This window comes from Haliotis rufescens, unplaced genomic scaffold (genome assembly GCF_023055435.1).
Source record: "Haliotis rufescens isolate VD_foot unplaced genomic scaffold, xgHalRufe1.0.p SCAF_6, whole genome shotgun sequence".
NCBI lineage: Eukaryota > Metazoa > Mollusca > Gastropoda > Lepetellida > Haliotidae > Haliotis > Haliotis rufescens.
Window position 1 is genome coordinate 58,842,745 of NW_025964334.1, and position 26,568 is coordinate 58,869,312.

The 26,568-nt window shown below is 41.0% G+C and overlaps 1 protein-coding gene across 1 annotated transcript; it reads right to left on the reverse strand.

The window, feature by feature from the left end:
- Nucleotides 1-372: 372 nt before the first annotated feature.
- LOC124143187 (N-acetylated-alpha-linked acidic dipeptidase 2-like) lies at nt 373-26,568 on the reverse strand. The gene is made up of 19 exons (XM_046512048.2): nt 26,432-26,568; nt 23,236-23,453; nt 21,850-22,003; nt 21,371-21,502; nt 16,982-17,104; nt 16,680-16,857; nt 15,720-15,816; nt 14,902-14,988; nt 13,903-13,988; nt 13,199-13,318; nt 12,685-12,767; nt 11,869-11,932; nt 9,549-9,616; nt 7,896-7,981; nt 7,534-7,621; nt 5,835-6,096; nt 3,922-4,003; nt 2,888-2,980; nt 373-1,292 (listed from the first exon to the last, which is right to left on the reverse strand). Exons 2-19 carry the CDS (start codon nt 23,439-23,441, stop codon nt 1,118-1,120), a joined length of 2,184 nt encoding a protein of 727 aa, XP_046368004.2. The 5' UTR covers nt 23,442-23,453; nt 26,432-26,568; the 3' UTR covers nt 373-1,117.

A 26,568-nucleotide genomic window follows, 5' to 3' on the forward strand; every position in this document is an offset into this window, starting at 1 on the left:
GCGGAGTGTACGTGATTTTACGAGCTGATCGCTCACTCGATCACTTTGGAAGCCAGACGCAAAATCACAAACACTCCACTACTGACACATCACCATTTTGTGTGCCTGAGAATTTCAACTTTTAACTTGAGTAATTCCGAAAAATATGCCCTCAAGCTTCATGGAAACGAGTAATAGGCACAGTGAGAATTGACTTTTGGAAGCTTAGTTCAGGTAATATCTCATCTGCATGATTCGTGTCTCAAAGCAAACCAGTGACGTGTCACCTCAGCAGATCTTTGCGTTGTAGCTCAATCTGACGATTCGTCAATATATCACTGATAATGGGGCGACATGAGCTTTCACTTGACAAAGAATTAAACAAACATTATATTACAAAGAATCGACCTTTATTTTCGCTGTACTACATGAAATTTCCAAAAAGATTTGTAAATTTACAAATAAATAACTATCGTCCATTTTGGGAATACTTTCAGCTTATGTTGCATTTCATTGTCTACCTCTTCCAACTACATACCAGGTTCCAGGGATTGTGTCCGCATGTATAACATTAAGAAATATCCTTATACACCTGCATTAATACAAATTGAATACTTTACTTATGCTTTTATTTTAATTAAACATCTCAAACACACAGCTGTATTACTGCAAGAGAATCCGGGGGTTCAGGTTAGGGTTAGGCAGGATTGTGTCGGGTCAATGTCATGATCATGCGTAGAATGGAACCTCTTGAAAACCACAAGAACCTCAACATGTAAACCCCCTTGGAAGTCATGCACATGTTAAAAATGTGTCTTGTTAAATGTATACATTTGTATAATGATACACCCAATGACAAGTCATAGCAGGATATATATGGTTTTCCATTGTGACTGGATTTAATGGTTCATCTGTGTTCTCAGCACAACTGTTATCAATATTAAAACACAGCGAATAGCCTATATAATCATTTTAAGTTTCAATATCTGGTGGATCAGTAGCTTTGATAGGGATTTGGAAGTTAATGATTTTCAGGAAATATATGATACTGACTTATCACTGGTGATGAGAGCTAACTAGCACTATAGGCTTGGAATCTGAACATAAACGTAAATCGTATACTTGGATTAAATTAATTCTAACTCATCAATATGTGAGCTGCAGACTGTATGGTAAAGGTGAGGACAGACAGGTGGATTTTGACCTCCCGCCAGCGTGTAGCGTTGTCCCCGATCTGGTAGAGGAGGTCAGCCAACCCTGGGAACGTCGTCGTTTTGTAGTAGTTGGCGCTGCTGGGGGAGAGCAACACGTGCCTGGAACACAAGCAGGGTCAGATGAAGACATGACGTAACAACGAGAACATAATGACAATGGTCTAAAGGAACACACGGAACAAACAGATTTAGAAGATGTGGACATGGCGTCACAATCGGAACATCTTGACATCGGAACACATAGGAACACAGACAAGAAAAGATGTTGTGGACAAGTCACACTCAGGACAAAATGATGATAGTCCAAATGAACACAGACACACAAGATGAAGCGGCCATAACGTCAAAATTTAAACATTGTTATGGCCTTTCGGCAAGAACAAATATGCACATGACGTCACAGTCAGAACATAAAGATAATGACCTACAGGTACACTAGCAGGAACAGGAACTGACACAGAAATGGGAAGAGTGGAATTATAGGTGTCGTTCTGTTATGATGATAAACAATCCCTTGTAATCATGTAGCTAAGAGCTCAAGACGTACCCAAAAATCCAAAATTACGTTTTGGTTCACCCTTGGTGTCTTAATTTTGTGTTCATTAGAAAGTATTTTGTGTGACAACAAATTCAATTCATTTTACCAGTGTTCAGCACATATATTATTGCAGCTCTGGTCAACATAGTATTACTTCGAGTGGGATATAATTTTAGAGTTTGCTTTCCTAATCTAAATTTGAAATGATTAAATTTGGGTTATTTGTCACATTTCCTGTCGGTTGGCCATTTGGACAAGGACGAACAGACACGCATCCCTAATCAGCTGAAAATTCGATCAAGCATCGGGTTATTGACACATATCCCTTATAGGTTGAATAATCAAGGACTAAGTAAAGCTTTAAGAAAAGTTTATAGCAGTCATATGGAGGACATTTTCAAATTTGACGCGGCAGAAGGCAAAATGATGTCCGATGGAATTCCTTATGGTTAGTGGGCCCGGGTTGCCTAGAGTTGCGTCCCTTGGGCACGCCAGAAACCTATGATTGTGGGTTTGTCAGCACCATACCAGTGCTCGTGGGTTTCACCGAAGTGGTAAACGTCTGAGACCTGCATCACTTCGGGCTTTCCTCCCACATTAAGCTGACACGCCGTAATATAACTGGAATACTGTTAAAAGTGGCGTTAAACCAAACTCACTCACTCAATCTTTATGATTATCCTTATGGGAAGGGAGTGGTGGCTGTATGAAGGAAACCCGAGTTCACGGGCATGCGCTGTATCTTATACGTCATACGTATTCCAACGACTTAATCACATCCTGCTTCTACTTAATTGCCTAATAAAAATCATATCGCATCACTCACGTACTGATACAGTGACATATACGAGTTCTTCTCTCACTTGTACTTAAATCACTCCTGTACTGATACAGTGACATATACGCGTTCTTCTCTCACTTGTACTTAATTGCCTAATAAAAGTCACATCGCATCCCTCACGTACTGATACAGTGATATATACGTGTTCCTCTCTCACTTGTACTTAACTGCCTAATAAAAGTCACATCGCATCACCCACGTACTGATACAGTGACATTGACGTGTTCTTCTCTCACTTGTACTTAATTGCCTAATAAAAGTCACATCGCATCCCTCACGTACTGATACAGTGACATATACGTGTTCTTCACTCACTTGTACTCCTTCCTGCTGGGGAGCCCTGTGTGGACTTGAAACGCCTTCTCCAGCGTCATCAGCTTGTCGTTGACACCACGGACAGCTATAGGGCTGAAACACGACAGAATATGTATGTCCCCCAGTAACCAATGTAGCTGTGTCACCTTAAGGCTTGGGGTTGCAAGGGGAGAATGGGTGTCACCAGTATGCCATGTTTGTCGATGACAGCTATAGGGCTGAAACACATAACAATATATATGTCCCCTAGGTTTCAATGTAGTTGATAACCCCTTGGGTCATCAGTATGCCATGTTTGTCGATGACAGCTATAGGGGTGAAACACACAACAATATATATGTCCCCTAGGTATCAATGTAGTTGATAACCCCTTGGGTCATCAGTATGCCATGTTTGCCGCTGACAGCTCTAGGGGTGAAACACACAACAATATATATGTCCCCTAGGTATCAATGTAGTTGATAACCCCTTGGGTCACCAGTATGCCATGTTTGTCGATGACAGCTATAGGGGTGAAACACACAACAATATATATGTCCCCCAGGTATCAATGTAGTTGATAACCCCTTGGGTCATCAGTATGCCATGTTTGCCGCTGACAGCTCTAGGGGTGAAACACACAACAATATATATGTCCCCTAGGTATCAATGTAGTTGATAACCCCTTGGGTCACCAGCGTGCCATGTTTGTCCTTGACTGCTAAAGGGCTTGCAACACGTCACAATTGTATACATTCCGATTCACACATGTAAATACACGTGGTTCAGTCATGTTAACCCCTGTGGTTCACCAGTCACCTATGAATGTGGTTCAGAGGTATTTGGCCAGGAGCAGAGCAAATAATATGTACGTCCCTTAACTCTTGTGGGGTTCTGAAGAAGACGGGTATGTCCCCAGTGCTTCCGTTGCGCGTGAGAATGGACCCCCAACAAGCATCAAGCGGATTACAATGAGTGGGCATATATAAATGCTTTGAAACGTACTTATTTTGACACTAGAAAGGTGTTAGATCAATGGTTTTGCATATTCCTACTTTGTCATATCGAGGTTCCTCAGACTCGCGTGGAAGTCACGTGACGCCCTCGTGAAGTTGTCCGCCGCAGACTGGATGGCACCTGGGGAGACAGACTTGATACATATGTTTTGTTTGGTTGTTTGTTTGTTGTTTAACGCCCCACTAAGCAATATTTCAGCTGTATGACGGCGATCTGTAAAACAATCAAGTTTGGATCAGACAATCCAGTGATTGACATGAACCTCGATCTATATGAACGCAATTGGGATACGACTACATTTATCATCCAAGCTACCCGATCCCGTTAGTCGCCTCCTACGAAAATCCAAGGTTACCCGGATCTTCATTGGGAACAAGCATTGGTCGCTAAAAAAACATTTCTAACCCGGATCTTCACGGGGGACAAACGTGTTGCTGAGGACCAATTCTAACCCGGATCTTCACGGGGGACAAACGTGTTGCTGAAGACCAATTCTAACCCGGATCTCACGGGGGACAAACGTGTTTCTGAAGACCAATATTATTCTAACCCGGATCTTCACGGGGAACAATAGTGTTGCTGAAGACCAGTTCTAACCCGGATCTTAACGGGGGACAAACGTGTTGCTGAAGACCAATTCTAACCCGGATCTTAACGGGGGATAAACGTGTTTCTGAAGACCAATATTATTTTAACCCGGATCTTCACGGGGAACAATAGTGTTGCTGAAGACCAGTTCTAACCCGGATCTTAACGGGGGACAAACGTGTTGCTGAAGACCAATATTATTCTAACCCGGATCTTCACGGGGAACAATAGTGTTGCTGAAGACCAGTTCTAACCCGGATCTTAACGGGGGACAAACGTGTTGCTGAAGATCAATTCTAACCCGGATCTTAACGGGGGACAAACGTGTTGCTGAAGATCAATTCTTACCCGGATCATCATGTGGCACAATAGTGTTGCTGAAGACCAATATTATTCTAACCCGGATCTTCACGGGGGACAAACGTGTTGCTGAAGACCAATTCTAACCCGGATCTTAACGGGGGACAAACGTGTTGCTGAAGATCAATTCTTACCCGGATCTTCACGGGGGACAAACGTGTTGCTGAAGAGCAATTCTAACCCGGATCTTCACGGGGGACAAACGTGTTGCTGAAGATCAATTCTAACCCGGATCTAAACGGGGGACAAACGTGTTGCTGAAGATCAATTCTAACCCGGATCTAAACGAGGGACAAACGTGTTGCTTCAGATCAATTCTAACCCGGATCTTCACGGGGCACAAACGTGTTGCTGAAGACCAGTTCTAACCCGGATCTTAACGGGGGAGAATAGTGTTGCTGAAGACCAATTCTAACCCGGATCTTCACGGGGGAGATAAAGATGTAGTCACGAGTGAGGACCAGATGCAACTCAACCTGAAGATCATGATCCATGGCCAGACTGTCATGTTCATCAAGACGATCACGGAAGAAAAATGGTATATTACAATGTATTGCAGTGGGAAATGATTAAAAGGTTCTTTCATATTCGGCGTTCGTGTGATGATTATTTGGTTTCCTGTGAGAGAACAAAAAGCCATATCAATGTACGGTTTAATTACTTGGTTCCAGATTTGTGTTAAATGAAAATAAACATGTCGTTTAAAGACGTGATCTCTGGAAGATATTGTCGATGAAGAAGAAAACCACCGAAAAAATCCCACTCATTATCTTCCTTCCCTACTTCTTTAATTGTCGAAATTCGTTGCCGATTTTAATCGGAGAAAATTATTTGATATCATCGACATTCTATTAGTTCATATGAAATATAAATCTGTTAATCTTCCATTACAAACAAATCGTTCTCTGTAGAATAAAAAATTGTGGCCTGACGTCACTGACGTAATTGACGTTCAGCTTGAGATGTAACCATGTAACATTTACCCCGCTCACGTCTCACTCACCTGATGTGATGCTCCACTGCCTAAACTGATCCTGATTGCGTGCGAAGAGATTTTTAACGAATCCATCAATTGCTGTTGCATAATCTCGTACATCAAACGGTAATAAATGAGAATCAACGAGATCTCGTGCGAGCTCGATATACAGTGCAGCTAAAGTACGGCACACTCTGAGTTGTGGATCTATCATCTTCACAAAGCGGTAACCGTCGTACAGGGTGTGGTACAAGGGGTACAGGCCCCGGAATATGCTGTTGCCAACATCCTGGGGAGGGAACAGATTTACATTTTATACGCATTCCCATACTGTGTTGCAGATCTACTATAGTCTTAGCAATAGTGCCCCCAACCCCCTTTTTGAAAGCCAAATATAGTATGTTCAGTAGTGAGTGAGTGAGTGAGTGAGTGAGCGTATGCCCGTGAACTCGGGTTTCCTTCATACAGCCACCACTCCCTTTCCATAAGGATAATCATAAGGAATGAGTGAGAGAGTTGGATTTAACGCCGCTTTTAACAGTATTCCAGTTAAATTACGGCGTGTCAAATTAATTTGGGAGGAAAGCCCGAAGTGATGCAGGTCTCATACGTTTACCACTTCGGTGAAACCCACGAGCACGGGTATGGTGCTGACAACCCTAGAAACATAATCGGGGCGAACCGGGATTCGAACCCACAATTATAGGTTTCTGGCATGTCTAAGGGACGCAACTCTGCACAGCGAATCGCGTCGCCTTAGGTCGACATGGCGTATTCTAAGTGGTTACAATAGTCCCTTATTCCTACCGGGACTGTTTATCAGCTCCTATGTTTGTTGCTGGTGGTGGCAACGGATCAATCTGATAGAAATGTGTGCCAGTGTGTACATTTACAAATCATATAACAAAGAATAATTAAAAACTGCGTTCCTTCTCCTTGATAAACCAGATCGAAAAAGCAAATTGATTACCGGTTTCAACAGTCAGATCGCGGGCCCCATGAACAGGCACCGGTTTTCGTTTTCGACGTGGAGCTACCACACATTATCATACCTCCATGTCAGAATGATGAGATCTGATTGGTCCACGTGATCTTGATAAGATACTGTGTAACCCGCCTTGGAGGGTCATACATTTCTCAGCGGGGAAATGTATCTCGTATACCCCGCCACGAGCAATACAGGCTGCACGTGGTTTTCTCAGAGGCCGAGTAAATCCCTTATTCCCCGCTCCAAATAAAAAAGTCGCACGCTTTTTCCGAGTTACTGGAAGTCACGTTACATTGCACAAATTAAGCGCAGCTCAATCGAACAGCTGTTTTCTATCAAGTTTGAAATTGTATTAATTTTTAATAATGTGACATTAAAACATGTCGGTAACATTCGTTGTAGCAGGATCACCAGAAAACCTAACGCGGGACGCATAAAACCCAATGTACCCCGAGTGATCCTGCCTCAACATATCATGTTCCCTTAGATTTGATACAGTTTATGTACATGCATTGATATTGTAGTCACTGGATAATGACTACAGTGGCAATAACTGTAAGTGAAAAATTAAAGAATCTTCATGCAGTAAACACTGTAATGTTGACACCAAGTGTCTAACCCTACCGTTTGCACTCACGGTCAAGGCCACTGATGCCATTCAAGCCCCTCAATAGTCCTCTGTGGAGAAAATCCTGATGAAGCCTGTAAGTTATGTTGATAGAAAGTATGTAATCTCACCACGAATACATAGCTGGCGTCTGTTGTCGGAATGGCGACATCCTGTTCAAACGGCAGAAAGTCTGACCCGGCCCCTGGGTGCCTGACACTGTAACAAAGGTCATAAACAATTTGAATGATACAGGACCAGTTAATACTCATGAACATGTGAGCGCTCTGTCTCATTGATGATATATCTAGTATTACTTTTCAGAAGATAGAATTATGTTATGTTATGTTATATATTAACGTCAACGCCATATATCTATGTTGACTTGATCTATGTTTTGTAACGTCAACGCAATATATATGTTGACATGATATATAAACCTTAACGTCAACGCTATGTATATGTATATGCTTCTTTGATTTGAAAAACCTACAGAGGATAAGCCTTGTCCAGGGGGTCAGGGTTGCGTTCCCGCCAAACGTCGAATAACGTCCTTCCTTCCTGGTGTGCATCGGGAACCTGCTAGGAGTGAGATGTTTTCAGAAACGGAAAGGGGAACAACCTAAATATGAGAGTTGCCCTGCTGTAGATAACGTCTCCAAGGAAATGATACCGTGTTTATTTTCAGCGAGACGTGGCATTGCGATGAGCGTTATTTACGGTTAAACCAAAATATTTTTATGAGCATCTGACAGCTAGACAATTATTGTGCGCTGTTCACATAAAAACACGTGTGCGAGAACAATGTAGCTAGAAAACTCGCAAACATCCAAATTGTGAATCACGACCTTAAAATCGAGGGAGTTTCTTCATGATTATTTCTTGAGGGTGCATGATTTAGTTTCAGAATATATATATTTTTATTGAACTTATTCCCCTTTGGTATAGTTTCTATTGACGTCCGTCCTCCGGTAAACGCGATCACCTGTTTCTTGACAGATCAGTATACATGAGTTCACGTTTTCACAATTTGTCAATCAGGAGATTGAATGATTGCAACTGGAGATTTTGTCCATTAAAATCAATATTGGCTGATAAAATTTAAATATGGCTGTGTGTGTGTGTGCGTGTGTGAGAGAGAGAGAGAGAGAGTGTGTGTGTGTGTGAGAGAGAGTGTGTGTATGTGTGTGTCTGAGAGAGAGTGTGTGTGAGAGAGAGAGTGTGTGTGTGAAGGAGAGAGTGTGTGCGTGTGCGTGTGTGAGAGAGAGAGAGAGTGTGTATGTGAGAGAGAGAGGGTGTGTGTGTCTGTGAGTGTGTGTGTGAGAGAGAGAGAGAGAGAGTGTGTGTGTGTGTCTGTGTGTCTGTGTGTGTGTGAGTGATTGAGTGAGTGAGTGAGTGAGTGAGTGAGTGCGTGTGTGTGTGTGTCTGTGTGTGTGTCTGTGTGTGCATACTAGTCCGAACCTCATAGTCTGGTTTTATAGTGCTGTATGACGCGGCCAGGGAATCGGTCCACCATCCTTCCGCAGTCCATTACATCACGAATACAACTCGATCACCTCCACGAAACCACCAAATCCAAAATCACAAATGTTATCTTCAACTAAGGGTGAGGTGAGGTGAAATCGGGTTTAACGTCACGTCAAAGATTATTGCATTGATATAGCGACGTGCATGTTTGGCTGCTTGTCCGGACTGATGCCAATTTATAGTGCCGCAGTTTAACATGAATACCCAGAATACTGACTCCGAGCCGACCACTCCTTGTTTTAGCCCCTTAATGCCGAGCGCCAGACAGGTTAACAGCAAGTACCATCTTTTAACGCCTTTTGGTATGACGCGTCCGGGGATCGAACCCCGGTCCCTCCACTCTCAGGGCGGACGCTCTCCCACTAGACCACGGAGGCGGTCTCTCCCAATGAAAGCCATACTGTAAATACATTGGTGTTATTCCAAACTTGTGTTTGTCTCTAATCCACTAGAGAGCACCATGGACCTTTATGGAAATGCAGCCTTCTTTAACATTGATTGAAATTGAAATTACTGTTCTTGTTTGCATGTTTTTGTCGCTCAACCATTAGTTTTCCTCGAGGTTATACCTTTAATTTAAGTGACTTACATGACTCCCAAATGGGGGAAAACGTCTTACCTTTCTAGCTGCTCTGTAAATCGCTTGTTTTAAAGTCGGCGTAGCTGACACGGCTATTGTGTAATTTCCTGAAATACGTGGATGTGGGGGATAATATATTTCAACATATGTCGCTGAATGATATAAACTGACGTCCAAAAGAAACTTTACCAGAGTTTGAAATCACTTTTGCTAAAAAACAACAAAACCTACATGCATGAAGTAAAGTGTATTGAGAAGATCAATATATCAACATAATTAACACTGAAAATGACAATCATACCGCGACCGAGAATGACGTCAGAGCCCCCCAAAGTTAGGTGTGGTACAAAACTCGAGCTTTCAGAATCATGGACAATAGGCAGAGTAAATAAACAATCGCTCACGTTCAATAAATCAGTCATTAGTAGCGTGTGTGACCACCAAATGCCTCAATACACGCAAACACTCTTCGACGGGACAGAAAAAGTCAGTCGTCTGATGAGGTCACGTGGGATTTGACGTCATTCTTCTTGGAGGGCCAAGATCAGTTCTTGCCGGTTGGCTGGAGATTGTGGTCGTTGTCGAACACGACGATCCATCAAGTCCCAGAGGTGTTCTATGGGGGACATGTCTGGTGAGCGTGCAGGCCACGGCAGGGCGTTGACGTTGTTGACTGCGAGGAAGTTAGTGACAATTCTGGCTGTATGGGCTCTAGCGTTGTCATGCTGATAAATGACACCACGTGGCTGCTGTTGGAGAAATGGTAGGACAACTGGACGAAGAATGTTATCCATGTAACGCCTAGCTGTCAAGTTTCCGTCAACGATGACCAGCGGTGTCCTCTCCTGCCGACAGATCCCTCCCCACACCATGACACTTCCTCCACCATATGGTACGACCTCCTGCACGCAACACACCGCAGTTCGTTCGCCCCTTCAGCGGTAAACACGTTGTCTTCCATCAGCCCTAAACATACAGAATCGACTTTCGTCAGTGAAGACAACCCTCACGTCACGTCTCCTGGCCACTGTCTGTCGACTAACCCTGTGACCTAAGGCATTTGTCGCCGATGACGTCACTGTCAGGAAGCGATTTCGGAGGTGCAAGGTACGCAAGTACCGGTCATCATGCAATATGGACGTGGGTGGCTCCCATCTGTACCATACCCAAGGCTCGTTCACGTTGTTCGAATGTGAGTCGTGGCATTTCTTATGTGTTTTTTTATCACTGTGGATGTCTGACTTGCCGTTGCAATCGTTTTACCCGCATGTGCATTTGCAGTTGTCCGTGGTGCACGTGTTTTTCACTTTTTCGCGTGTTATCTCGCAAACATGTAACAGGCGATTAACATTTTCTGCATACACTATTGTTGTATTTAGGTTATGTGTTTTAGAAAAAAAATTATACTTTGTCTGAAATTTATATTTTCAGTTGCTAAAGTTTCTTTGAAACTTGGACGTCAGTTTATATGAGTTGTTTAAATTTCAGAATTGATGGTGGTATGAATAATAAAATAAAACATGTTATTGACTACCTGTTCACACGACTATACGTTCACGTTTAGAAGGGACGCAAGGCAACCTGAAATAATAACTAGCCCGAGTGCTGATTACATTTAAGGACACACTCTAACAGCTTAAAATGCTGCTAGTTCCAGGAATACAACTGACTGACTAACCAAAACCTAACGCCCCAACACACAATTCCAAATGCAAGAGGAGTGGACAAGACAACCTCGACTTGTCATTTGGAGATTGATTCGGACCATGCATTGTCGTATAAACGAATGTTTGGCCAATCGTTGGGGGCATTGCCCATTATTTATCAAGTCATCGTCCATGTGTTACGACACACACCTTCTTGGTTGCTTGCGCCCTTACAATACACCGCCAACGTGCTCTGTTGATTGTCATGTTACACCCAGTCCTTCCTCTTTCCTATCCACCCTTTACCAACTCGGGTTAGTCGGTTAATTCTTGTGTATAAACGTCAATCTTAACTGTCTCTTTTAGCCAGAGGTTTGCAGTCTCCGTTGATCATAGTGGGCAGCCAGATCCCCTCGATGTAACGTCGTCAGTGTGTAAGCTCAGAGTAGACACTCAGCTACAACCAACCGTGCTTAACAACCCTGGCCGTCATCCATGACAGGGCTTCTTGAGGGTGAGGACATAAGCAGTCGCTTACGTAAACCCAGGGTCATCACTGTTACAGGGCATCGTGGGTGTGGGGTTTTGCATGTTGCTTTCGGTTCATTTGCTGATTCCGGTTATTTATCTGTGTTATTGTGACATATAGATTGGCCATGGCCGTTTACACGAGAGGTAACAGCTATGCGATTGGGGAACGGAAATGGACGTACCAATTGTAATAAGGTCAATGTTGATATATGCAACCGCTTGATTCTGGAGCCATTTAACATTTTCCTGCAATTGAAGGCGTGATGGTAAGGTAAATAAGATGCAAATGACAAAATCTAAAACAATAGAATTAATATTAATGGACCAGGTCCTCTTCACCGTCTAAGCCTGCTACCACCTTGAACAAAGACTCATCAGAAAGCCCTTATACAAGGGCAGTAGAGAGAGAGAGTAGAGTAGAAAAAGTGTCCTTTTCATCTGGAATTGCGGATGCAGTGTTCTGCCGACAAGTGTTCGGGTCTGGTTTTGGTTTGTGCACATCTATTGCAATGACGAATGCTAGGTTGGGGGTCAGGGCACCTGCCTTACCAAACCAGACCATACACCACCACCCACTAGATCAAATACCCCCAACCGTTAGTCGAGAACTTGCTGACCTGTACCCACTTGTACGACCTCACTAGACCAAATTCTGGCACCCGTTGTTTAAAATCCTCTATCCGTTTGTTAAGATCCCTTAAGTCGCCTCTTACGACAAGCATAGTCGCCTTTTCCGGTAAGCATGGGTTGCTGAAGACCTATTATATCCCGGATCTTCACGGGTACGTTTGTAAAGAACATGTTTTCATATAATGAGTCAGATTCGTACAGTGGTAAATTTCTCATGGTAATGGAAATAGTCTTTTGTTTACCTCTACTCACCCGTACGACCCCCACCGGGACATATTTACCTCTACAGGTTGGTTCAGTACACGCTTACCTCCCCTGGTTTGTCCAGAACATGCTAACCTCTCCAGGTTTGTCCAGAACATTCTTACCTCCACCCACTCGTACGACCCAACTAGACCAAATTCCTCCGCGTCCCAGCTGCAGAAAATGATAGATCGTCGAGGCTTCCATCCTGCACAATAGTTAAAATATTGCATTTATGTTACATCTGGAAGCAATATATGACAACACTACTATTTCAGGACATGAAGCTTGTCCACCAAAACAGTTTTTTTCAGGTACAAATGTTTGTTTTGTTTTAAGATTTGCAACGATGTGGAAAGAAAAAACAGGTGACAAGCTGACATTATAAAAATATTACAGGGTCCAATGCTTAATGGTTATGTTTTGAATGCAAGATCTATTAGAAGTTTGTGTCCAAATACATGTTCAACCCGCTCAGTGTGTGTGTGTGTGTGTCTATAACTCAACACGTATACTTAGTGTCTTTAACTAAAAGCAATAGTCTACCGCTTCGATATAGCATTTTAATGTACATTCTTATAAAACCAAAATATCCTTGTTGAATGAACAATATGATCACACAACAAATAGAAGGAGTACCATTTGTCACTTCCTGAGCGTAAACTCTTGACATTTCTAAAAGGGCAGCGGTTCCGGAAGATGGATCCGTTCCACCATACACATATGCATCTCTGTGATTACCAACCAGCACAACACGGTCTGGAAATATTAAATGAGTAATGTTAATTAAAGAATGTACGATAAATAAAAGCGACAAAACCATTTCGAAATTCATAAGAAATATCAGGAGAGTCGATTGAACGACTCTATCATGAGCATGTGTTTATGAATCACTAGACAAGTGAGCAATTGAATTGCCTTTGCATGTGTTTGTGACAGGTGCCATCGTTTGGGTAGGATACGCTCACGTTTTCGCGAACACTGGTATCATGTTTATTGATAATGATTCATACCCACATGTTCATGACATAGTCGGAATCGGTCAATCGACTATAAACGAAAGTATACACTTCTGGATTTGATCAGAACATTTCAAACGTTATCAAATTGTTACTAAGCTGAAACAGTCGCCAAAATACTGCACGTGCAAGATAAAACAAACCCAACTATACTCGTATCAAATACATCAAGATCGAATGGGCATTTGCTTTGTTTGAGTTGTAGCCACCATCAAATATGGGTGCACGTCAGTTTAATAGCCTTGCATTGCAAGATGTTTCAAATCACTGTAGGTTTCATGTAGATTTCAAATGCTGCTTCGACATTAATATGATGACACTCACCTTTTTCACGTGTTCCTTTCATTGTAGCCAGGACGTTGTAGATTGTAACCGTCTTGAGATGATTCCGCACATCCAGTCTGACACGTCTTGAAATACATTGAAAACCTCAGGTCATAACAATCATCGTTTTAGTTGACATTGGTTATGGTGTAAGTATATATTGCATTGAGAACCCGGACATCCTTACCATGTCTGTAGGTGAAGTACCTACTTGTCCTCCTTCATAGTCCCGCCAAGTCTGTAGATGATGTTGTGTGATACACTTACTTGCCATCCTTCATAGTCCCGCCAAGTCTGTAGATGATGTTGTGTGATACACTTACTTGCCATCCTTCATAGTCCCGCCAAGTCTGTGGGTGATGTTGAGTTATACACTTACTTGCCATCCTTCATAGTCCCGCCAAGTCTGTAGGTGATGTTGTGTTATACACTTACTTGCCATCCTTCATAGTCCCGCCAAGTCTGTAGGTGATGTTGTGTGATACACTTACTTGCCATCCTTCATAGTCCCGCCAAGTCTGTAGGGGATGTTGTGTGATACAATTTCTTACTTGCCATCCTTCATAGTCCCGCCAAGTCTGTAGGTGATGTTGAGTTATACACTTACTTGCCATCCTTCATAGTCCCGCCAAGTCTGTAGGTGATGTTGAGTAATACACTTACTATCCTTCATAGTCCCTCAAAGGCTGTAGGTGATGTTGTGTGATACACTTACTTGCCATCCTTCATAGTCCCGCCAAGCCTGTAGGTGATGTTGAGTAATACACTTACTTGCCATCCTTCATAGTCCCGCCAAGTCTGTAGGTGATGTTGAGTTATACACTTACTTGCCATCCTTCATAGTCCCGCCAAGTCTGTAGGTGATGTTGAGTGATACACTTACTTGCCATCCTTCATAGTCCCGCCAAGTCTGTAGGTGATGTTGTGTGATACAATTTCTTACTTGCCATCCTTCATAGTCCCGCCAAGTCTGTAGGTGATGTTGAGTTATACACTTACTTGCCATCCTTCATAGTCCCGCCAAGTCTGTAGGTGATGTTGAGTCCCCCCTGCCAGTCTGCTGGAGCTGTATCTCCCTGCATCTCCCTGGAAACGTGTAACACAGAATGAATAATAACTATGCATGCAGGTGCACTTTGACTTTTTTGAAGATGCACCAATAGTTTCATTTTCCTACCCCCCAAGTTGTTCAATTATAGGAACGTGTAGCTGAAGGTGTAAGTATACTGATTGTAGGTCCCAAGACTCACGATACAGCTACCAGCTTGTCGGTTATATAATCGCAGGTTACTTATGATGTGTAAGTGCGGGTGCTACCCGTGATGCAGGAAATGCTTGTCCTTTTTGTCCTTGCACCTTGTGTCATCACTGATTTTTAGTGATACATTCATATACATTTAACCGCTAGTTTGCCGTTTGCTCTAAAGGAATCAGTTTTGAATCTCTGGAGGTTTACATTATCAATTGTTGACAATGACAGCTTTCGTCGGCTTTGGAGATTTGAGTGTCATACGATTCTTTCTCAAAGGTTCTTTGAAATCTCTTGGATTTCCAATTTCTAAAGTTGACGTATGCTCTAACTGTTAATATAAAGTTAACAATTGACTTTCCTTTGCATGTGTTTATCATCGTTGCCACTCAAGGGGCGGGATATGTTCACATTTTCGCGAAAACCTGGCATCATCACTGTTTAATAGTGATTCATAAACATAATATGCTTATGATATAGTCGGAATCGCTAAATGAACTCAGTTCTTACATGGATAAGAGAAAGGGTAATTGTTTCTTCTACTTGAAGAGACAGGTGAAACTGGTACCTGAGCAGCATGTAGGCGTCGCTGTAGCCGATGGGGTGGCAGGGGATTTGGGGCAGCTTCATCTTTAGCTCCTGCTCATTCAGCCGTGCCGTGTACCCTGCGGGAAGTGATAATATAAAGACCAATTCTATTTTCGATTTTTTCACGAGACAGGAGGCATAATAAAAGCATTAATGTTTATAATGTTCACCTGAGGTTAATTTCCCAATAAACAAACACATAAATACTAAAACAAACACTTTAACAAACAAACTCCAGATGATATTTTTACATTTTCAAATAAGGAGAGCAATGAAACTGATTATTTTTTGCAGTTTAGGAAGACTCCGTCTAACATGATGTCTGGTGTATATCCAATTTTGATAAGTTCAATGTAGATATTGATATAACCTTTACCATGTATAGTTTTTCAGGATGTTCGCGATGTAAATTATGTCAGATGTGACGTATATTTTAGTTGTCATTTAAAACCGTGCGTCGTAATACACGCACTAAATATCTCTATATGTACACTGACAACACTTTGCTGCGTTTTATGATAACATTACCAATGTAATTCCATTGGGTAATAGTAAAGATCTTATGGCAATTGAAAGTTGGTGAGTTAGAATCTCCTCCCTGCAATCTCTACCAGATTCAGATACGAGATGCAAGTATGTACTTTTCAGTCGTGTAGCGTCAAAAACATCCTTCAGGGCATGGACAAACGTGTATGTTTTGTTATTTTTTATCAGTGTACATACTATCGTCGTCAACTTCTGCCTGACTTTATTTTATCGCTCACTGATGGTTTATTCATAACATAACAAACAGGCACGCAATAGTGCAATACTTTTATAGTCAAGAGCGCGACCTGAACTACACAAAACATAATGTCCCTCTCGAATGTTACTCATATCATAGTGCACCAGGAATAATTATTCTCATGAGTGACAATAGATATGATGTAGGAAGACATACATTTTGCAGGATATCCCGGTGTAGCCTGGTCGCCTTTAATCAGGACAATGTTCCCCCTTTGAACCCCTGTAGGGGGAAGCCACATGCTCTCAGGATAGAAGTTGTCTCCCTTGGCAAAATCACCCGGATCCATGAAGAGGATGATTCCAACGGCGCCATATTGATGAGCGAAGTATACCTATAAACCCTAAATGCTAAGAATCATTGCTTTACTGACATTTTGAAATATGAAAATATTATGCTGATCTAGATGTACAAAGATTTACAACTAAATGGTTCGTGGAACAATGTCACAAACTCACCTTATTCCCTCGAAATACTTTTCCATACCGAGCAATGACGATCTTCCCCGAAACATTCACACCTTGTCGGGTGAGGTTCTCGAAGTCAACATCTCGACCGTAGTTTACATACACTAGTTCAGCCTGAATGAGAAAGACATTTCCAGTAACAATACAACTCCGACGGACGCGCAAAGCTTATCTGTTATTCTTAAAACCAGGAAAAAAGAGATAACATATTTAAGTTTGCATTGAAGAACCTGGGAGATGACCTATGGATTCCAACTTGTATATTATTTCAGTGCAAATATAGCATTTGAACAGAAACGTCGCATTGAAAGAATAAAGACGTTGGAATCCACAAGTATATTATTGAGAATACGAAATATATTATTGAGTTAGTTTTAGTAAAAAAGTACAGTGAGAAGCAGTTACATATATTTATGTAGTGGGAGCTGACATAAACCTTAAGCCTGGTGCATTATTTTAGCATAAGGCGCTGTCAAGAAGGAGGACGATTTCAAGACAGTTGGTGTTTCATTATACAAGGGCCAATTGAAGACATATTTTGCACATTACTATATAAAAATATCCTGATGTTTTCAATCGTATCAAGGTTAAGACCAAAGCGAACACAGCATTTGTATTTTTTCTTGAAATTACCTGAATTACGTTATTGAAGGTGGGGTTTGTGTTTCACGTAAGGAACCTGTTCAAATTGTCAAATTTGTGCAACTTTATTTCAATAATATTATCTCCGATTTATTAATTTTAACTGAGTATACAATCAATTTTTTATCGGCAAATGACAACGCCCTGGTAAATTATGAATCATTTCAGTAAATTTGTTATGCAAACGTTAAACAGATACAAAAAAATGTTTTCGAGGTTATCATGTCAGTTGCAGAAATACGAACATTCGGGTTAATCTAACGTGTCATGTTATAAAACTTGCAGGAAACAAATAATGACTTACTCATATTCATCAATAATAATTTCAAGTGTTATGGTTCAAATATTGACGTTATACGAAAATACAAATCTCGTGTCGTGATGTTAGCAGACGTATGAAAATCAAACATGGTGCGCCTCTCTCGACTTCTGCACAACTTAAAGCTATTTTAATATGAACTAAGTTTACATTGCCTTAACATATAAGCCTTGGCGAAAGTTTACGATCTTCTCAATCGAAGAATGTTCAATTGTCGTTTTCCGTTTAATATGACGAGAGAAAAACAATATAAAGATCGTAAATTCTGGGAGCAATATTTCAGTAAGTGCAAAGGTCACCGGATGTGATGTCACAGACAGGGGTAGTCTGCTGATAATCTTTCGTAGCAAAACAATTACAGCAAATTTTAAAATATTTCGCGTCACATACAGAATAAACACAAATCACTACTTAGTATCAGTAATCATCATTACTATATAAATAACAATGTGACTTTGACTATATAGTCATATCATCCGTTTGACCTTGCCTGCTCCCGCGTCCCTGAAACGGTAGACGATGAATTAACACGCCACATGCAAGTTTCTAGGTATCTTTTATTTGAACTTTTGTTGATATATAAGGATCACCATTCGATGTTACGTTTAATAAAAAGGGATATCATTCATGTATCTGCGATGTACACGCTGGTGATTTTGTTTTCACTATAATAATTGTGTCCCATGCAAAACGTCGATTGATATCGTTGATCGGCAACGATCACCCTCCACAACAGGTGCGCAAAAATAGGCGTGACAAAACATGTTTCAAAATAGCATACATGAGTAGACGAATATGATATACACAAGTGCGTGATGTATATCTTAATAAAATACTACATACAAATTTTCATTGTAAGTTTCTAATTAAATGTGGAATAGTTTTCCTTTTATAATACATTTTTCGATTCTAGACGGATTTTAGAACAATTTTAGATGTCAAAACACGACAATTAACTTACGGTTTACCAATTTACTGGGCTCTGTTCAGTGACAAGAATGTATTTATTTACTTTCCTATCTGATCACAATCAATCAATTTGAGAGGTGCCAATGTGGACTGACTTCACTCAAGGACCACGTACATTTAGGTTAATTAGAGCTTGATTAAATGTTTTATCATATTTATTAATGTTCTGCACAATGTTTGCAATAAACATGACAAAATAATTAAAATATAATCATACAAAAGTAGTTTAGTTTTCTTTGGTACAAAATCACCAAGTACATTGGGCACAATTTTCTTTTGGGTACAAAATCGCATAGACCCTACATTCATCCAGTCGACTTGTACCTACTTTCATCCGTTCTGAAGGTTGGGGAGGCGAGTAAACGTTTTAAAAACAATCCTTAATATTCTAAATCGTCCTTCTTGCCATGATAGCCCAATGACAATTTTATGTTGTTATTATTATGAAATATCAATATGTTATATAGCTCTCGGCTACCGTCGTTTTCAGAAAATATTTTTAAAAACATCGAACGTGGAATCCATTACGGTTTCGGATTTAGTCTTACAAATTTGATGGCGGCAATCACGAAGACATGTTGAATAAATAGGAGTGAAGACTACTATCCAGATCAATAAATAGTTAACATTTGACGAAAAATAGAAAATTATGTATGTTCTTTTGAATTTGTATCTATTTCGGAATTTTTAGTTGATAGCTTATCAACGTTTGCATATTTTACTTCGATGTGTCACATGCGGAACTTGTTTCCGGTTTCAGAAATGATAGCTAAAATTGCAAGTATCTTGATTATTTTTCGTAAACTGCATTATTTTGCAATTGAATGGTTTACCAAGAATGTATAACAGTTCAGATTTTGCGTATCATCCAATATTTGTCATTATTTGCAGTATTTGTTGTTCAACAAAACAAATCGCGAGTCAGGCCACGTCCAAACGTGTCACTGACGTTGGTCGGCTTGTCAAAGATTTATACATCCGTGTCCATAATTCTCGATCATTAAGTTAGATGTATCAAAATGATTGTAATAGTCTTGCGGGATCACGGTGCATGTGGAGTTGTTTGTTTACCGCCGTTGCCATGATAGTACAAGTTCCGTCCAATCGATGATGTTACGATTCAGATTGTTTTTCTTTTGAATTATTTACACCGAAATTTGCTAATTTTAGAAATAAAAGAACTTGAGTGTTTTCTGTTCGCCAGCAAACATAAAATTATTATTGATTATGAAAAATGATAAAATGATAAAGAAAATATCGGACTGCATGCCGCTCAACGTGAAGTGCCAAAAGTCAACACTGGCCGTTTCTGGAAGTTGTGTGCCGAGAAATTTGGCCGATACTCTCTTAACTCGCGATGTTTTCTTTTTGAGGTAAATAAACTACTGAAAGTGTTGATATTTTGCAAGCTGAGCATTTATTCACACCACACGCAACTTAAATGATACGCAAAGCCTACTCGTTAAACAGTTTTAGCGAGTTTCATTTGTGGGTGTCCTTCGACTTTGTGCCCGTCGACTGGGTTCGACATTAGCGTTGACAGCTTTAAGGGAATGTAGAGTTGACATTCACTTCTGGTTTTACATAGTTTCTCTTATGTTCGAAAAGTCAGCATTTCCATTTCAGCTCTACTTGATCATGTCATGTAAGCCCAAAAAATGCAAATGAAGGAAATGTTAAAAGCTGGCTTTCTGTCAAGTGAAGATGCCCTCTATCTATCATAATAACACAATAAAACATTCAGATGTGTCATTTCCTATATAGACCAGTGGTTCCCGTTGTCAAAATGTGGACCAGGTCTGCTGGAGCTATAGCAAGGTGTATTCGGTATCGTTGGAAAGCTTGGAGTCCTTATTTTTTGTCAGACTTGACTAATCATGATATTTTGTAACGAGGGCTACTACCACAACTGCTACTACCACCACCACAACCACCACTACTACTACTACTACTACTACTACTACTACCACCACCACCACCACCACTACTACTACTACTACTAAATGGATACATCCACACTATGAAAACATATTTATTATGTGTTTATTAGTTTCGTGAATGTGTGTGCAATGCTCAATCGATCCAGTTTTTGAATGAAAACTGCAAATAACAAAGGTCTAGGTGGACATCCTTAAGAATGAGTGAGTTGGGTTTAACGCCGCTTTTGACATTATTCCAGTTATATCACGGCGTGTCAGCTTAATGTGGGAGGAAAGCCCGATGTGATGCAGGTCTCAAACGTTTACCACTTCGGTGAAACCCACGAGCACGGGTATGGTGCTGACAAACCAAGAAACATAATCGGGGCGAACCGGGAGTCGAACCCACAATCATAGGTTTCTGGCGTGCCCAGGGGACGCAACTCTGCACAGCGAATCGCGGCGTCTTAGACGACTAGGCCACCCTTGCCCCCTCAAATGTATGGGGGAGCTGGATATGAATTATGTCACCTCTGGTTGTCCACTGGGAGAGAAGCTGTTGTATGGTTGAACTGCTTCAGGGTGTGTCTCCTCGTCGAAGAAGGCGATTTCTCTCGGCGTTGACTGGAACAACACCCTTCCATCTGATGCAGTCAGGCTGGCCTTGGTGCATGTTAAAGTTTATTCAGTTACTTTGTTAACTTCGGAATTTTGATATTAATTACAGAAACGTTTTAGAAATCAATGTTGTTTCCTTCTAAAAATTCAATGAATGTTTTAATAATATGCAAGTTGTGTAAGTAACGGGCGCTGCCGGTAGGAGAGAACACCCGGTATCATCACTGATTTTCAGTGGTCCATTCATATAATTTTGAGAGCCGGATAATCAAGAATGGTTATTCTCTTGGGAGGACATTATATTTTTATGTTTACCGGGGAAGAGAGGCCATAGTAAACACACAGCAGCAAAACGGTATTACAGTACATATATACCACTGGTGAAAATATACCGTGTTGTTGTGGTTGTCATCCGGGTATGACAGCAATACGTCATACGGCACCGTCTGAACGTCATATCCTTGTTCGAGCCACTGATCCCTGACGTACTCTGCCGTACGGAAATTACCCGGCATGCCAGCCAGATGTGGACGCTGTGTCAACTCCCTTTAAATAATAATAATGATAATGGTAATGATAATGATGATGATGATAATAATAATAATAATAATGATGATGATGATGATGATGATGATAATAATAATAATAATAATAATAATAATAATAATAATAAGAGGAAGAATACATGTAGTTGCATATGTAGCTGATAAGGGCAGACCATACACACATATTAACAGCGATGCTGTTGAAAAGGAAAGTTTTATATAGACTGCACTTAGTTGTTTTTAGCATTCCGCCACTTTTAGCAATAAGCCAGCAATGTATCACAGCGGTGAACGCCAGGCCAATGTCTCACGAACTCTTGCTCAATCGTTGTTTTTTTAATCTGGGCTATATCATTGAAAAGCTTTCAAAATGTTTTGTGGTTGACATGTAGAGGACATTTCCAATTTTGACCAAACTGATGTCCGATGAAATCCCTTAATTTGACTTATGTCCGTGTTTTTTTAGGTGAACAGTTGACTTGCCTTTCCGTGTGTTTGTGACGGATGCCACGGGCACGTACACGCAGCCTTTCACGAACACATGGTATCATTACTGCTTGATTGTGATTTAGAAACACATTCTTATGATATAGTATATAACATGATATAGTCGGTATAGTACAATAAACTATATACTTCTATGACAATGGAAATGGTTTTGTTGCTTACATTTCAAATCAAATCCCACCGTCATTTAGCAGGAATATTGCTGAGTGCGGCGTTAAACAACAAACAATCAATTCAAATCAAATCTCAAAACACATCTATTAAAAAGAATGCAGTGTGAATAAACTCTTGTGTAGCGCTGTGGGCAACTGTCCAGAAGATGGATTAGCGCATGACAAGTGGACTATTATATAAATTATTGTTATTACTATAGTTATATTTCACACATTACGTTCTTGTACAGAATTGAATACGACATCCTTGACATGCCATTATATGTAACAGGAAGTGATAGCGTTAAATCTGAGTACTTACGTTTCCTTGTTTGTTGTTTAACGCCGCACTGAGCAATATTCCAGCTAAATGACGGCGGTCTGTAAAATAATCGAGTCTGGACCAGAGGATCCAGTGATTGACATCATGAGCATCGATCCACGCAATTGGGACACGATGACATGCAACATACAAGTGAGCGAGCCTGATCACCCGATCCCGTTAGTCGCCTCTTACGACAAGCATAGCCATTTTTGCGGCACGCATGGGTTGCTGAAGACCTATTCCACTTACTTGAGATGTGTGTCAATGTGTGAAGGGTCTACCCCGCTGATCAGTCTCTGGCTGACGCCAGGATCTGCTTCTTGTATCAACCGCCTGAGTTTCGCGTCTGTCGGGGATCTCGCTGGTGCATACACCCCGATCAACGCCCCGATAACGAAGGAGGACACGCCCACCAAGACAACCACGAGGACCCATCGCTGTAGAACGGATTTCATCTGTGGCTTTGTCTAAATAGGATTAATTCCACTCATTAAAATAATAATACAAAATAAATCTATGCCAAAATGTAAACAACTATTAATGTGTCGCTACGATATCGCTATGATATGAATATATTTAAAGTTTTGGCGTGAAATATGTACTTTCTATTCGGATTAAGAGTGAGTGAGTGAGTGAGTATGGTTTAACGCCGCTTTTAGCAATATTCCAGCAATATCACGGCGGGGGACACCAGAAATGGGCTTCACACATTGTACCCATGTCGGGAATCGAACCCGGGTCTCCGGCGTGATGAGCGAACGCTTTAACCACTAGGCTACCCGACCGCCCCTTATTCGGATTAAGAGATAAACATGCTGTTCTCAGTGGAGTTCGAGATCATCTGTATATAAACCACGCTTATTGAATTTGGAACCGAGCCCGAGAAATTTTAGGTGAACTCTTTTCATGTTCGTGAAAGTATTGGGCGAAGGGACATGCGTTGAGTCTTGTGGTTTTTGTGCTTTGTAGATTTGAATCAAGGTTACACTTTCCTTCGGAAACCAGAGAGTTTTATTGATGCTGCATTCTGTATGTAGTTAACACTAAGTGAATTGGAACATAAGTCCTAACATGCATTTCATTAAGTCGTAAAAGAGAGACCTTTTAATGAAGGATGAACATGACAGAAATCTAAAAGGTAAATAAAAAAGCGTCGACAGGGTGCCTTCAGGCATTTCTTAGAAGTTGACGGATGACAAAGTAGACACAATTTATGGATAATTGCTACTTCATTTTACTGTTATGGTGACGTTTCGGTTTAGGTCCTTACACCGTTGTCAAGCAAGGCTGAATAATGAACGTGGTATATGGTAGGTAAAGGATTAATAGTAACAACAATTGCATAGAGGTAAGACAAGTTCTATGGATGAACAACTTCTTTATTACAATTAGTGCGACGTTTCGGTGAAGATCCTAACACCTTTATCAAGCAATTGCATATATGAGAGAGATTAACATGGGTAGGTGAAGAGAAGAGAAGGATAATACTGTAACAACACGATGGACAGAGAACGAGAAGGGTAATACTGTAACAACATGATGGACAAAGAACGAGAAGGACAGAGAACGAGAATAATAATACTGTAACAACATGATGGACAAAGAACGAGAAGGATAATACTGTAACAACACGATGGATAGAGAACGAGAAGGATAATACTGTAACAACATGATGGACAGAGAACGAGAAGGGTAATACTGTACCAACACGATGGACAGAGAACGAGAAGGGTAATACTGTAACAACACGATGGACAGAGAACGAGAAGGGTAATACTGTAACAACACGATGGACAGATAACGAGAAGGATAATACTGTAACAACATGATGGACAGAGAACGAGAAGGGTAATACTGTAACAACACGATGGACAGAGAACGAGAAGGGTAATACTGTAACAACACGATGGGCAGAGAACGAGAAGGGTAATACTGTAACAACACGATGGACAGATAACGAGAATGATAATACTGTAACAACACGATGGACAGATAACGAGAAGGGTAATACTGTAACAACATGACTGACAGAGAACGAGAATGATAATACTGTAACAACATGATGGACAGAGAACGAGAAGGGTAGTACTGTAACAACACGATGGACAGAGAACGAGAAGGGTAATACTGTAACAACACGATGGACAGAGAACAGAAGGGTAATACTGTAACAACACGATGGACAGAGAACGAGAATGATAATACTGTAACAACACGATTGACAGAACGAGAAGGGTAATACTGTAACAACACGATGGACAGAGAACGAGAAGGGTAATACTGTAACAACATGATGGACAGAGAAGGGTAATACTGTAACAACACGATGGACAGAGAAGGGTAATACTGTAACAACACGATGGACAGAGAACGAGAAGGGTAATACTGTGACAACACGATGGACAGAGAACGAGAAGGGTAATACTGTAACAACATGATGGACAGAGAAGGGTAATACTGTAACAACACGATGGACAGAGAACGAGAAGGGTAATACTGTAACAACACGATGGACAGAGAACGAGAAGGGTAATACTGTAACAACACGATGGACAGATAACGAGAATGATAATACTGTAACAACACGATGGACAGATAACGAGAAGGGTAATACTGTAACAACATGACTGACAGAGAACGAGAATGATAATACTGTAACAACATGATGGACAGAGAACGAGAAGGGTAGTACTGTAACAACACGATGGACAGAGAACGAGAAGGGTAATACTGTAACAACACGATGGACAGAGAACAGAAGGGTAATACTGTAACAACACGATGGACAGAGAACGAGAATGATAATACTGTAACAACACGATTGACAGAACGAGAAGGGTAATACTGTAACAACACGATGGACAGAGAACGAGAAGGGTAATACTGTAACAACATGATGGACAGAGAAGGGTAATACTGTAACAACACGATGGACAGAGAAGGGTAATACTGTAACAACACGATGGACAGAGAACGAGAAGGGTAATACTGTGACAACACGATGGACAGAGAACGAGAAGGGTAATACTGTAACAACACGATGGACAGAGAACGAGAAGGGTAATACTGTAACAACACGATGGACAGAGAACGAGAAGGGTAATACTGTAACAACATGATGGACAGAGAACACATGATGAGGAAGCCAGCGATGAGTTGATTAATGCTTAATGAGTTCATAGTAGGGGGGTGGAATGAAATAGCCTTGATCACTGTTGATTGATGGATTGTGGTGGCGAATGTGGACTGCTTCTGTTTTAGTTTTCTTTTAGTTCAGTCACTAACAGAAGCAGTCCACATTCGCCGCCACAATCCATCAATCAACAGAGATCAAGGCTTGGTATCAATAAACTGTGTCTACGTTGGGTGCCTGTTGTCGAGTTATATTTCTGCATTTGATATCAAGCATACTAACATGCATCCATCATTTGAAACAAACACTTACAGTTGTATCTGCAAATATGTCCAGTTGCGTATTCCTGATCGTGAGATACGGAAACTTCCCCAATGACACTTCGCGCTATGTTCAGTGGCTCCTAAATAACGTTGACACAACTCGGGAGAGGAGATGAATTCAGTCCC

Bases quoted from the DNA above. Each gene is read 5' to 3' on its own strand.
- LOC124143187 (XM_046512048.2), bottom strand. From the start codon at position 23,441: ATGAAATCCGTTCTACAGCGATGGGTCCTCGTGGTTGTCTTGGTGGGC. The intron at 13,319-13,902 runs GTGAGTGTCATC...TAATATTTCCAG, and splicing joins GAAAGGAACACGTGAAAAAG to ACCGTGTTGTGCTGGTTGGT. The intron at 9,617-11,868 runs GTACGTCCATTT...CACGTATTTCAG, and splicing joins CATTGACCTTATTACAATTG to GAAATTACACAATAGCCGTG.